This window comes from Colias philodice, chromosome 14 (assembly GCF_061535455.1).
Source record: "Colias philodice isolate Cphi_HAF_F1 chromosome 14, ilColPhil1 Martin Lab GWU primary, whole genome shotgun sequence".
NCBI lineage: Eukaryota > Metazoa > Arthropoda > Insecta > Lepidoptera > Pieridae > Colias > Colias philodice.
The window spans coordinates 7240246-7254621 of record NC_143099.1 but is presented as its reverse complement, the minus strand read 5'-3'; the positions used below and the strand labels follow the sequence as shown (position 1 = coordinate 7254621).

General features: G+C 31.9%; 2 protein-coding genes across 3 annotated transcripts in view; both read left to right on the top strand.

Annotated features, from left to right (window-relative positions):
• Positions 1–5525, top strand: part of LOC149482926 (RNA/RNP complex-1-interacting phosphatase) — a 101430-nt gene extending 95905 nt beyond the window's left edge. Inside the window, exon 9 of the transcript XR_016316553.1 lies at positions 5387–5525. The gene's annotated coding sequence lies outside the window, so the exon portion shown is untranslated. The remainder of the gene's footprint in view (positions 1–5386) is intronic.
• The window catches only part of LOC149482925 (uncharacterized), an 82270-nt gene continuing 70663 nt past the window's right edge, over positions 2770–14376 (top strand). Inside the window, exons 1-2 of one of the 2 annotated variants that reach the window (XM_089703085.1) lie at positions 2770–2925; positions 12652–13000. In XM_089703085.1, coding sequence (XP_089559211.1) covers positions 12897–13000 — 104 coding nt within the window. In that variant the 5' untranslated portion in view covers positions 2770–2925; positions 12652–12896. Of the gene's footprint in view, positions 3077–12651; positions 13001–14376 lie in introns of both variants that reach the window. The other variant, XM_089703083.1, reaches the window with a different exon arrangement.

Sequence of the window (14376 nt, the reverse complement as noted above, 5' to 3'; positions counted from 1 at the left end):
AAACATCGACTGGTACAAATATGAAATTACACACGATAATATGATAACGCAACTCATGCGAAAATTAACACATGTACCCTCATTTAATTCTACGGCTTCGTGCGATTTTAATAAGGTATAATTTGGCGAATAAAAAACGACAATAGTGGTCGCATATCACACGGTTCCCGAAATCGATTTGTTTTACGTCGTCGTTATGATGGATCGAGCGCACGCGGCGCAACCCTTTCATTCATAACGGACGGATTTAGGGCGTGAAGGGTAAATGAATAATTTAATAAAGGGCCTCAAAATTCGCATACCGCAGCTGTGCCTGCATTTGTAATACGATTCTTTATTAGTCTTTAAGACATCGAAAGTTTATGCAAACTTTTGTCAATGCATTTTTGTTAAAATATTAAGATACCCCTTCATTTAAATATACTTACTTATAAGACGGTATAATCACAAAGATTGTACAACAAAACATAACTATTACATTAAAACAGATTCGAAAATTGGAACCAAATAAACATTCTAACAGGATACGTATTCTATAAATAGTTTTATCTAGCGCCACTACAGGTAAAAGCATACGATATTTTTATCCTGCAAGCAGCAAGTAGTTAAAAGGCTAACGTAGTCAAAGATATCGGATTTCTGTTTATTACTAGAGTCGGTAGCAAAAGTTGCTCCTACAAGTGAGATGTTCGCGAGATTGTTCGATAACAAGATAATCGCGGGATATAAACAATTCGCATTTAAATACGGGTATTTTATTTCTACTTAACGCTTTCTTGTCAACAAAAGAAACACATACACTTTATATTCATAATATGAGTTACGACATTTATATCGCGCAGATCATAATAGTTTTATTGCATTTGCGAAACTCGGTAAGCGGAAATAGATAGAATTACGAAACATTTAACGATAATTCGATACCTTAATTACGTATAATAGGTATATCACTAAATTTCATACAAAGTTGTCATATCACGCGGCGATAATCGTAAAATTTACAAATTATTCATATGCATTTTCATCAGTGGCGGCAGACACTTATTAGAATGAAATGTTTACAGCAATATTCGTATAATATGACGTGATTTAGATTTGTTAATAAAGGTGTTAGGTTTCATACAGAAGTGTTTAATGTAACGGTCGGTGCAGGTGAGATCGGAATGCACATTAGCGGGAAAAATGATTTATGACCCGCTTAATTTTAGATTTTTACGTCTACTTCATTAGACTTTTAGTTAATGAGGTGCGTGATTTGGTTTATTTTTGGTAGCTATGAAGGTTTATTTAGTATTACGGGTTAAGAAATAATTTGTTAACTTCTCAAGAAATAAAACAAATGTTTTTGTAGAGTAGATAATGCGTAAATTCCAAATACATAATATTACAGGTGCAAATAATAATTAATCATATTTTTCAATGACTTGCTCTACTAAAGCTTTATATCAAAGTTGAACAAAACATAGATAAACACACAACAGTACCATTAAAGCCATTGATATCACTTCAACGAAGTTGCAGTGCATCCTGCGCCTAGCACATCCGTAGTCCTTGTTGTTAACTGGGTTATTTTGATACCGGACACAATGCTAGACTGTGACACACTGTGGTAACTTCTATTGTATGCAGCTTTAGGTGTTGATATATTTTAGTTATTTTATCTTGATGAGGATTTCAGCTGCAATTGGTCGGAGCGGGAAGGCTGTGCCTTAGATTTCTGAGATCGCAGATAGATTATATAGAAATTGGGTTTTAACATTAGCAAAAAAACATACGTGGTGTGATGACCACGTGATGACATTGTGAGAGCTGTGTAAAAATAATTATTAGTATTCTTGCCATGAAGAAAAAAAAAAATTGTATATTACGAATATCGTAATTCGTAATACAGTTCCTGATCTATTAAATTTTTTTATATATGAGTTAATTTATTATGCGAATATTGAGAAAGTCTATTTTTAGGAAAATAAAATGTATTTAAAAATTTTGAAATGTAGAGCGGCCGATAGTTATTGAATAATATTTTATGTAACGTAATATAGAGGTAAATTCATTATTATTTAAATTACATTTAATATTATTAACCACAATAATATATAGCTATATTCGATTTGTTATTCATGATGTTATATTAATGTTTCACGGAATGTGATTCATTGACTAATTTGTGTATTGAATTACCAATTTATTCTGATTAGATTGGATTTAAATTAATTGACACAAATTCAAAGCAAATATGTGACATTATTTCCATTTAAAGACTTATCAAACAGGAAAATACGATTTATCCATTATACGAATAATGTCAACGTTTCAAAGAAAGATACGTTTACCTTATTCACGAAATATATTTTTTTACTTATTTGCTAATATCAATTTGCTACGTGATTCAGCTAATTTTAAGAATACAATTTATTTTACACTGTAATTTATAAATTTACATAATCAAACTATCAATTTTCACTACGCGTTAACATGCTTAAAATTCAACGGTTATAGTGCTACGCGTTCAACCCTTATCCACTTTCTTATTTATAAAATTAAAACACAAATGTGAATGCTCTACAATATTCTAAATAATATTATGTATAAATCTGTAAACTTTTGTGGTTAAATGTGCCAATAACAAGAAATATGTAAAAATGGAGTTAAGTTTGTTCCTGGATGCGTCACTGGTTGTTAGAGGCATCGGGCGACCGGTCGGGGCGAAAGTCGACTGCTGCCGTACAGTACGACGGCGGTACATACCACGCCACAGTCTCATCTAAGCCACAGCTATGCGCACATCTTCCCCAACCTAGCCGAAATTTCCCGCTCGTATTCGGGAACGCGCGAAATCGCGGCGCGAATTTTAAAAAACGAATTCGATTTTGACATTTGAACTTTTTTTTAGGGGACACAAAAATTTGGCGTTGGCGAATTTTGGTAAATTGAGTGCTGGTGTATAAGTGCGTTTTGCATATAGCTTTTAAACATTTTTATTTCGTTTATGTGCGGTGTGCGAACATGTTCATGTGAAGTGTATTTATTTTGTGCTCATTTACTTTTTGGATTTTTTTTGCTCCGGAATTTTTTGGTTGGTTATTGGTTTGCATTGATTTTTTTAATTAATAATTTATTATATTTATGATATTTAAAATTTTATTTTAATGCATTTTAATCTATTTTGCTATCTGTGTCTTATATTCTACTTATATTCTAAATTAATATTAAGGCATTTTATAATTAAGTTTTTTAATGTCTGCATTCTAAGTGGTTGAATAATATCGATCAGTATTCGATTAATTTTCTTATGACAAATTCTATCATAATATTAACGGGTAACGTAGGAAAATATTCATGCGGTGAGCGGTAGGCGTTCGTGATTAATTTCTTAACAGACTATGCGTTATTGGCATCGCTTGAAAAAGCTGACAGTCTTTTTATTGAATAATATCGACAACATTTTATTAATCTGTAATAACATAAGCAATTTTTCATTTAAATATAGTTATTCAATTACATATGAATCAAAAACTAAAAATAGGACCTGTGAGTTATGTTATACCTATTAAGATATAATCATAATTTTATAATAAAAATTATTTTTGTGTGATGGAAACAATTTAAAGTGTTGAACCTATTTAACTGATAGATATGGGAAATAAATTTCAATATATGAAAATTCAGATTAATAGAATATTAGGTAACTTTTCATTTTGTAAATTCAAACTCGTATAACAAATAAAGTAATCATTATATATTTAATGCTACGCCAGCTGTTTTAATGAAATAAGAAAGAAAGCGATAAAAATATGAATAATCGAAAATATCTCTTCAAAATCAAAATATAAATGAATTTTATTTGCACATACCTAGATAAAGAAAATGCTTAGGTACGTATTTTCTTACCTATCTAATTTAGTTAAAAAAAGTTGTAAATTGCTAAAGTCCTCGCTAAGAATTAAATTAAATTAGTAATTAAAATGGAATTATCACTGTGAGACTTATTTTAAACTAGATGCTCGCCCCGGTTCCGCCCGGATATAATTTTGTTTTAGAAAGTTTTACAATTGTTTGACGTTATTTTCCTTATCCAAGCGAAAACAAATTGTAGATACAAACGAAATCAGCCGTTCTTGTGTTATAAGTAAGTAGTGGAACTTAGTAACACAACTTTCTTTTATTCATTTTGCAGTATAAAATTTCACACATCATGCGATTTAAAATATTGTAAAGAAAACTAAATTAAAATTATCCTCCCATCTTTGTACATTTAAATGTAATCTCATAAATCCCTCTGAAAGTATTTTTGGGACATCTACGAATTTCGTTTGGCATAACTATAATATTTAATTAATATGAAAACACAATGATTTAACTTAGCCCAAAGTAGAGCTTGCGGAAATCTCTATTAAAGAATTATATGTATATAAGTAATAAAAAAATGTTTGCCTTATAAATATATAGAAACAGCCCAGTGTAAATATTATAAGAACTATTTTTTTCTAATTAATCTATCTTGGCCGCAGCATAAAATTATTAGCCAATAAATAAGTGTAGAGTTAAATTTTTATATAACTTTAATAAAACACGACTCGAATCAATATGACACTGAAGCGAGGCTAATGTCCTTGCTATTGGTACAAAATAGGGTGATAATGATAAGTGATAACCCTATTTTAAGTTTTAAAAAGCCGTAATCGTGGACCATAAATAATAAAAAATATTAGAGTCGTGTAAGGTTTCAAACGATAGCCATGTATATTTTATGTATGTTTAGTTTATTTTGTGCGAAAGAAAAGGAAACTTAGGAATATTCTATGCGAGTTCAGTATTTCATGCAATGTTGACCCTGAAAAAGATCTTTCAAAAGATCTTTTCTTCAATACATTATAATTCAGCCCTACAAGAATTTCTTACATGAAAATTCCATTTTATTTCTTATAAGTTACGAAGTTATATGGATTATGAAAAACTGTTCCGAAGCAGGATTGTAGATTGTTCCCTTTTAATAAATACAGTATAAATCTTAAGAGTCGAAGACATTATCGGAAATTAGATTATGTTAGGGACTCGGACTGAGCTACGCAGAGCTTGCCAACTTTTCTATATTCGTATTGCAATGGATATAAAAGTTGTAATAATAGAGCCGGTTTGAGTTATTGAAAGATTATATACTATGCAGCAAATTTACCAATACATATGTTAATAATGTTATTAGATTCTACCTAAGAACTTCCTTCTACATTAATTATATTCTTCGTTTAGCGGCTATGGAGATGATAATAAGGCTCTACGTTACGCAGAAGATTTAATTTAGCATTTGGTTAGGCAGCTCGCTGAAGAGTTATTACAAATCTTCATAATCAGCATTTATTTAAAGGAAAGTTTTATTGTAAACTAGAGGACCGCCCCGGCTTCGCCCGTGGTACATATTTCGCAATAAAAGGTAGCCTATGTCCTTTCTCGGGTATCAAAATATCTCCATACCAAATTTCATGCAAATTGGTTCAGTAGTTTAGGCGTGATTGAGTAACAGACAGACAGACAGAGTTACTTTCGCATTTATAATATTAGTATGGATTATTTATGTTTTCGTAGAAATGGCAAGTGTTGAAAAAAATAAGGACCAAAGGAGTTAAAAATCATGAGTGTCAATACGCACTAAGCCGCTCTACAAAGCTCTGTTGACACCTCGTGCTATTATTCCTTATAATACAAGGGATGGTCAAAATAAATAAGTTAAATTTATCCACAAGTAAATAAATCCATTAAATTTCCTCCAAAACAAGTTTTGTCAACACGAAACATCAGCAAAAATGCCAATATCACATTCGACTCCAATTCCGAGCCATAATATATCCGAATGGGAAAAATTATTAGCATCAATAAATTCAGGTTCGCTACTCTAAAATGGAATTTAAAATAACACCCCCATATATTCCATGGAATGGTGTTATTGACTCAAATAACTTCGGGACAGTCGCCGCGTCGCCGACTCCGTTACGTATTCTTTCAAACAATGTTTGAAACTTTAAAAGTTTGTACCTGGCCATAAAATAAACATTCCCACTCGTATATGTCACTATAACTGTTTTATCTTTTATTCGTTGCGGACAACATCGAGCGTATGTGCTTATATAAATGGACTTTATAGAATTACCTACGGAGCGATTTACGTTTCATATTTGGTCTATTTTTTCTAATAAGTCGTAAATTAATGAGTCGTGACTTAGCAAAAATCTGCTATTCGATTATTTATGGTGTTGTTTTTCTATGTTAAATTATTTTATTTATCCATATATTGATATCATCGACTTTTTACTATTTTAATTGCACTGAAAATTCTTGAAATTACTCTCCGAAGATTATGCGGTTCATTACAATCATCCCGGTATTGAACTAGCGGTTAAAATTATGATGTGGTTTGTTATGACACATTATTATTATTTATATTACATCACATGGAAGTTTCCGTTTTTCATTAATACTTTTTATCGTGAACACTTTGTTAACATAGTTGTTAATAAAAAAAATATAGTAAGAAAAAATAGTCAAAATATGTAAAATATTTTTGCAATCTGATAATGTTCATACCATTTTTGCTTGAAAGAGTTCATTGTAAAAACGTTTTTTTTTAACAATGAAATATTTTTATCCGAAATTTACATATGGAGACATTTTTTTCACAACCAAAAATAATATCCTTATCTTTTTAAATCTTACTTCTTTAGCTAGTTCTAACTATACTTTTTACGTATCTTTTTAATTGAGCTATACATAGCCTTCTATAAACAACACACAAGTGTTGATTGAAATCATATTGTGTTGCAGTTAGACAATTTTGCAGCTAGTTGTCGACATCGTCAGGTCATAAGTATATGCAATTTCAATAAAACGCTCTTGACTGTTGGTAGACGATTGGTTTTCTCCACAGAATTAAGTAGAGAGCCTAACTAGATGAGCCTAACTTTCGTTTTATTCTTAAAATAATATGTTAGTTTTTCTGATGTATTTGAATATCTTTAAATATATTTTTTATATCGATTTACTTAGGTTTTATTTACGATATTTAAAAACTGTTAATTGTGATTTGGGGTTTATTGTTATGTTTAATATCACCACATCACAGATTCCTGTGTCCTAGAGATAATACTCAAAACTAGACCTAATTCTTCATTCCATATAGAGCTTGTAAAGCTAGGATTTAATTTTATTCATTCATGTTTTAATTGTGGCAGAAAAACTTTTACTTTATTTACTCATGTATTAGTTGTGCGTTCCATTTGTTTTACAGCACAAGCTTTGATGAACTATCTAGTCCCTTTACATCTGTGGTTTTCACATATTAATTTCTCTCTTCACTACAACATGTGAGACATTACAGTCTAATGTTGCAGTTAGATTTCTAACTTTATACCTCCTGTACTTTTATGATTATAAATACTTCATGTACCTATAGCTCAATAATATTTATCATTAAATAGTACTAAATTGGTATTTTGCAAGGATCAATCAAGGGGTTAAATACCTATTTAAATTTTAGACTTCTCATTAAATTTTTTTGTGGCTATTTCATGTCTTTCACTGATAGTCTTCTTCTTCTTCCTTTGGCGTATCCCTTTATTTGGGGTCAGCTCTCCTCGTTCTCATGCGCCAGGATGGTCTATCCTGGGTTGTCTGTTTATTCAATTGGACTCTCTCCAAGTCTTTTGATATGGTAGACCACCAAGTGGTGGGGGGACGTCCTTCACTCGTCTTTCACTGATAGTCTATTTTTTGGCAAATGTTAAGCTCCATGTATTTTGCTATTTTTTGATACTTAACGACCCACGACACATTTGAAAGGCTATTGCCCTAACCACTTAAACAAGAAAGCGGTCAAGCTTCTATATTTTTCTTTGAATACCTAATCTTATATCATATAATATAGGTCTGTTATTAAAGCTTTAGTGCAGTTGAAAAGTCCATATGAAAATAAGCTAATAAATCAGTAATTTACGCCTATAAAGTCAACATGACCTTCGTGATCGTAATTGAAATTATAGTAGTTTTCAAACGAATTCATGCGCTTAGGAATTCTCTTTGATTAATGGCTCTAGGTCAAGTAGTTAAAAGTTTCGCACGCTATTTTAACACACGTTTAACGTTGAAGTACTGAATAAATATTGCATTATTTTTATTGGAAACAATTTGATGAACATAATGGTAGTTTATATAGCTATGTTTTAGTAGAGTAGTTTGGAAGGCATTTTGGAGTTTCAGTATGATGAGAGTATTTTTTCTGATCGTTTTAATCAGTGAATTTATAAATGTAAGTGAAAAACCTTTTTTATTTTATTGCGGGCAAACATAACAAACATAACGTCTTTGCTTATATATTAGACATATTGTACATAGACTGTAATTTTGAATTTACTTTGTTTTTCACAGTTTACTTTTGTTAAAATGATATCAAGAAGTATTTAAATTTTCATTAATTTGACAATTTTATAAATCTCTGCATATTAATTGAAATAACATATCTTATATATAAAAATGAATCGCAAAATGTGTTGGTAAGCGCATAACTCGAAAACGGCTGAACCGATTTCGATAATTCTTTTTTTATTATATTCCTTGAAGTACGAGGATGGTTCTTATGTAGAGAAAACGAAAACATGTACCACGGGCGAAGCCGGGGCGGACCGCTAGTACCTATATAAAAAAATACTCTTTATTACTGAAAATTGAACTTAGAACGTATAAACGCGCATAAAATTATGTCATTAATAATCATGATACTTTGTATGGGTGTTCCTAGTTTAATTAAAGACATGTCGTTTATTTTAATAGAAATAAGGTAGTTGAGTATCGGGTTTGCTGACTATCCTTATCTTAATAGTGGGGTAGTAATTGCTCCATTATGAGTTATAAATGTGGGGCAAAATGGCATTTTTAACGGCCATTTATAAAGGTTATTGATGTGCTTTTTAAAAAGCTTCTTCATTGATACGGTACATTTTCTATTAGGCGTTTTAGTTGAGTCGATTAAAAGGGATGAGTATAATTTTGTAGATAAAATGTTTATGGTAATTGAAAATTGTGGCATATTTTTAATTCTGAAATGAAATTGAAATTTAGACAACCAATTTGCATATCAAATTAAAACTGAAAAGCAAATTTTATTATTTTAACGGTCACGCTATACAAAATGTGAAATATATAGGTATACATTATTTATTTTAATTCTATGAATAATAATATAACATTACGAAAATCATAAAAACCAATACTAAAAATTCAAAATAATAAACACACACCGGAAATACACACATGTATAATTTATGAACATCATGACCTCAATTCTATCTCAATAACTATATTTACATATAATTTGATATATTCTATAGATTACTAATCCTATTATCACATCACTTGGCTAGGCAGATTATATTGTCGCGATCCGATTGACTCAGCTTAGTCTTGTTCGTCCATGAATTATGTTATGCGGGAGCCTTGTAAATGTGTAAGGTTGCAAGCTTGCAATTAATTATGTTGTTTTATTATGTACACGCAAATGAATTTATTTAGTTTTTGGAGTGTTTAGAGATAGTAATGTGTAATTAATACATATACTAATAAGGAAAAGTTTTTCCCACCACTTGGTTAAAACAAAAATAAAGCTATGCTAAAATAAATAATCTTTATATATAAAAATGAATCGCAAAATGTGTTGGTAAGCGCATAACTCGAGAACGGCTGAACCGATTTCGATAATTCTTTTCTTATTATATTCCTTGAAGTAGGAGGATGGTTCTTATGTAGAGAAAACGTAAACATGTACCACGGGCGAAGCCGGGGCGGACCGCTAGTAATAAATAATAATATATGCTAAGCTAAAATATAGCTTATGTCGTTCAGGATTACTGCAGTTTTCTATTTATAGTGGATTCGTAATTGGTCGGTAGTTTTTGAGTTAAAAAAAATCTCACAATATGACAACGTTAATGGAGATTCGAGTGTGAATTTAAATCAATCAAACAGTAAACAATAATTAAATAAAAAAAATCTAATTACTATGTATTACAATTGTATCAGTAACGGCTAATTACCATAGAGTTATGCACTGTTACTATGCACATAGTCCAAGGCATTCCATAGGTATGTTGGTGAATAACTTGTATCTAGGTAAAACCTAGTATCAAAGCCTATTACGAGTAGACGTGTACAGGATATTACCAGGAAACAGACAACTTAATTATCCTACGGAACTATAACGTGAAGGCTTTGTAGTGAGCATTATTTACATTAACATGCTTCTTCATTGTTCGTTTTTTATTTAAAGGAAAATCCTAATCTAAATTCCATACGAGTACCTATATAAAGTTCGCGCAAGTTACACAAATTATAAAGACGAATGAATAAATCGATTTGAATTAAGTATTGCTTTCTTTCCGATTTCGCTACAAAAAATAACAACAACCCAGAAGCTAGCCGGGGCGAACAGTTAGTTAGTCTATATATTTTCAGTATGGTTTGATTTAAACTGTCTCCCTCTTATAATATCTATATCATTATGTGTTATTAATATTTAATAATTTATTGATTTAGTAAATTTTAAACCATCATATTAATGTAGGATAAGCGACCGCATTGCGACAAATACTGTAGTGTAGAAATTATGTAAGTTTCAACATTACGTCATAGATGTAAAACTTATTGCGCTACCTTCGATAGCGATTTTGCTCTCTAAAGTATGAAGACTGAATATTTTTATAATCAAGGAAGTTTGGCGGTAAAATACCTACTATTTTAAGTAATAGGGTTATGCACATTGCAAGAAACGAGTAAAAATTAAGATATAGAATATGAAATATTATATTACTTCGTTGTAATAAAAAAGTTAAATTCTAATAGAGATATTTTAAAATACGTGTTTCACATAATTATTTCAATCGGTTACGAGGGGCTACTGCTATTCCCACTTTAACTTTAACATACTAACAGTTGTAGTATAGGTCAATATGTATGCAAAAATAACACAAGATTTTCAAATCCCATTGCCAGCTAAAAGAAAGTAAAACAAGAGCTTGCTTTCAATTGGCATATGCAGTAAAATCCAAGCAAGTGGGCATTCGAAAACAATTATACAGCGACTCGTAGACCGCTACGCGCCTAATCGTTCGTCAAACACTCCACATTCTACGGTCCCCCGTGTGGTCTCCGCTTCTGCAAATAATTCTATAGAAACATCTAGAAGCGACTAGTTGTTTTGTACGTTGGAATTCGATTAAGTTGTAGTTGGTGATTTAAATTTACATATATGTATATTGTTTTTTTAAATGTGGATTTTATTAACTTTCGTATAAGTTTTAGTTCATATTCAGAATTTATTTTCATGTTGTTTAAACACACCTGTTATTTATAACGAAATAAACTTTGACATGTTATTGCCAAATTATGTAAACTTTTCCCAACGTGTACTTTAATATTTCATTTGTCTAATCTAAACAAAATAAACAAGAAAGTCGAATGACGTTTGGCCGTTAGCCTTCATACATAAATTAGCAATTAGGCATACCATAGACTATTTGCTTTCGACGTTTATTTTGACCGAAATAAAATCGAGTACAAATCAATAGAGTTCTCGTTTATCGCTTGTCAATGTATTTTATGTTCGCGTGTATCGTCGCAGGCTTCCAGCGACGTTATCTCCGTGTACTTACAAATGTACCTGAGATCTGCACAGAACCTTTACCTTTATTTATGTATGCTCAGACAGAAATCACCCTTTGCGTCGCCCGCTCGCATGGGAACCGAGAAAGCATTCAAAATGATTTATTGTAAATGGTTTTCTACTTTGTTGGCTAAAATAATAAGCACCGCGTCCAGATTGCCGTTCTAAATTCGATATTTTATTGTTATTTTTTTGCCCGACCGCAGGCCGATACGCATCGAGGAATTTAATTTGCGAACCCTCGTGCCATTAGGGTAGATCGGCCGAGTCAGCGATATGGTAATCTTATTGAGAGAATTGAGTCGTTAATTGGTGTTAGGCGTTGTTGTGTTTCAGCGTGGAAGCTGCGCGCTGAATGAGACACTGACAATGCGAAAAATAAAACGTTTAAGCACGGTAGGAGTTGCGGGTGGCTTTGTGCGCCGACACAATAGCATTCAAACGTCTAAACCGATTGACGCTTCGACTCCGAAGGTGTCATGAGAATTAGTGAGCCATTATTGCCCATAGAAAACGCTTTGGTCAAGCAAAAAGCAGATAACAATAATTAGCTCGGACGCTACAAAAAGTGACATAAATCCCGCATAATAAGTTCCCGGTAATGCAAAAAAAGCATCCACCGACTTTACCTGACTTTCTACTTTTTGCAGAATGACTCGGAACGTGGACTGATATAATAAACACCTCAATTCCTGGCAGAGGCATTGTTTAATGACTTTTCTGTTGTGATATTACACAATTCTCGACCGTTCGCTTTTTTCTGTTAGGCTTGCGAGAAAAATAAAAGTTTTTGTTTGTATGGTAGCGTTTAAACAATAGGGTCTGGGTTTGCGCAAAGGTGTGATTTATTTATGACTTTGCCCTTAAAATTCTCACTTAGACGGGTTTGTTAAGTTTCCATCGAGTGTAATTTAAATCGACGCGTATTGACTCGGTGTTTTTTGTTTCAGGTGCAACATGGGAACAGTGATAACGGACAGCAGGGTGACAAGATATTAAATGTAATTTCTCGCATTAATACAGTTGGATAGAATAAAGATGCTGGGGTGTGGTGAAAAGAGAGTATCGGAGTGCGTGTACGTTAGTTCGGCGAACGACAGCCGCTGCCTGGATAAGTAGGGAAGGGGATCGAGGAAGCAGTGCTAGTCAATAGCTAGGGATAGTTACCATTACGTTAGTGCCACCTCGGAGTGGTATGCTTTGTATTGTATTTGGTATCGACTGCGCGCTGTCTGGTCGCTACGTAACGTGGCTTCCCAGCGCGCGACTCCAGTGCTGGATGCTACTAACTGTATACACGTAAGTACCTTTTTGTTTTTTAGCGCAAGGCGAATGAGCTAACTCATTGCCTGATGTTAATCGAAATGCGCTGCCCATAAACGTAAGAAGTGATATACATTGTTGATCAGAAAAGGGATTGGTGATAGTTTTATTTGTTAATGTAGTTCAAAGAATATATTAAAGTTATATGAACGTTTAAAAAGTAAACGTTCGAACGCGGACGTCTAGAAAATATGTATGTACAAATATTAAGAGTAATGTGTTGTTTGTATATTTATGTAGTGTGTTGCTGATAATGTATATTAAAGATAATTTGCCAAATTAAAGTGTATTATAGAGTACAACAGAATCTTCAAACTGCAAAAAAATTAACAACAAATAAATTGAATACCATAGCGACAAATAGGTTTATTACAAAGTAATTTCTATTTGAATGCACGAAGTTGAATCACTAGCGATGTACAGTTGCTTTCGAGTTTAAGTGTCAAGTCCCCAGCAATGACATTGTGGGTCTAGAGGCTTACCGACCTCAGCTCAATGAGGACATAAAATGTGAACCGTCTTCATGGTTGGTTTCCGATTCGAGACGTTTCATTATCCTGCTGTACTGGGTGGTATTTCAAAGCTTTGAAGGGTTCATGTGTTGTTTTTAAGGTTAACTTGAACTCGTTTAGTTTGAGTAAGATTTTTGTTAACGCGAATTTGGTTGTGTGATGTGTACATTTTTTTTACTAATAACCGAAATTTACTTTGAATTCAAAGATACCAAAATCGTCGCCTTACTCCATGATGTGACTGTATTACCATGACGCAACCTTGAAATTTTACTCTCAACGCGCCTAAAGAAGTTTCACTTAAAAAAATCTGATAAAATACTACGAGAATACATGTAAAAAAGAAAAAGTTGTTCTAGTTTAACGTGATAAAATTAAATAATTTATGGCGCCAATAATAACAATAAACATTTATTATTCATAGAGCAACAAACAAAAGCTTAACAGAATGAGCTATCGTAAATTAAGATTGTACTTTTGGACATGTAATATGATATGAAAAATCGCTTCTGCCCACCCAGATTATTATTATAGGCCAAAATAGGAAAAATGTTAATTGTATCAATATATTATGCTGATGTAAATTATAATCATAAAGATTATACATGTATTTATTCGACTGATCAAAATATTTTAATATAGATTAAATTCTTCATAAGGTAAATTTGGAAGTACAAGATTCTACAACTTTTAATAATTATTTGTGATAGTACCTAAATCAGCTGCGTCCCCGGAATGGCAAGAAATTATGATTTTTTCTATTGGTACTTTAGTCTAGCAAGTTTAACAAATGCTTACTGTTTAACAAAATGCTCTACATTGCATTTTTAAAACTATATA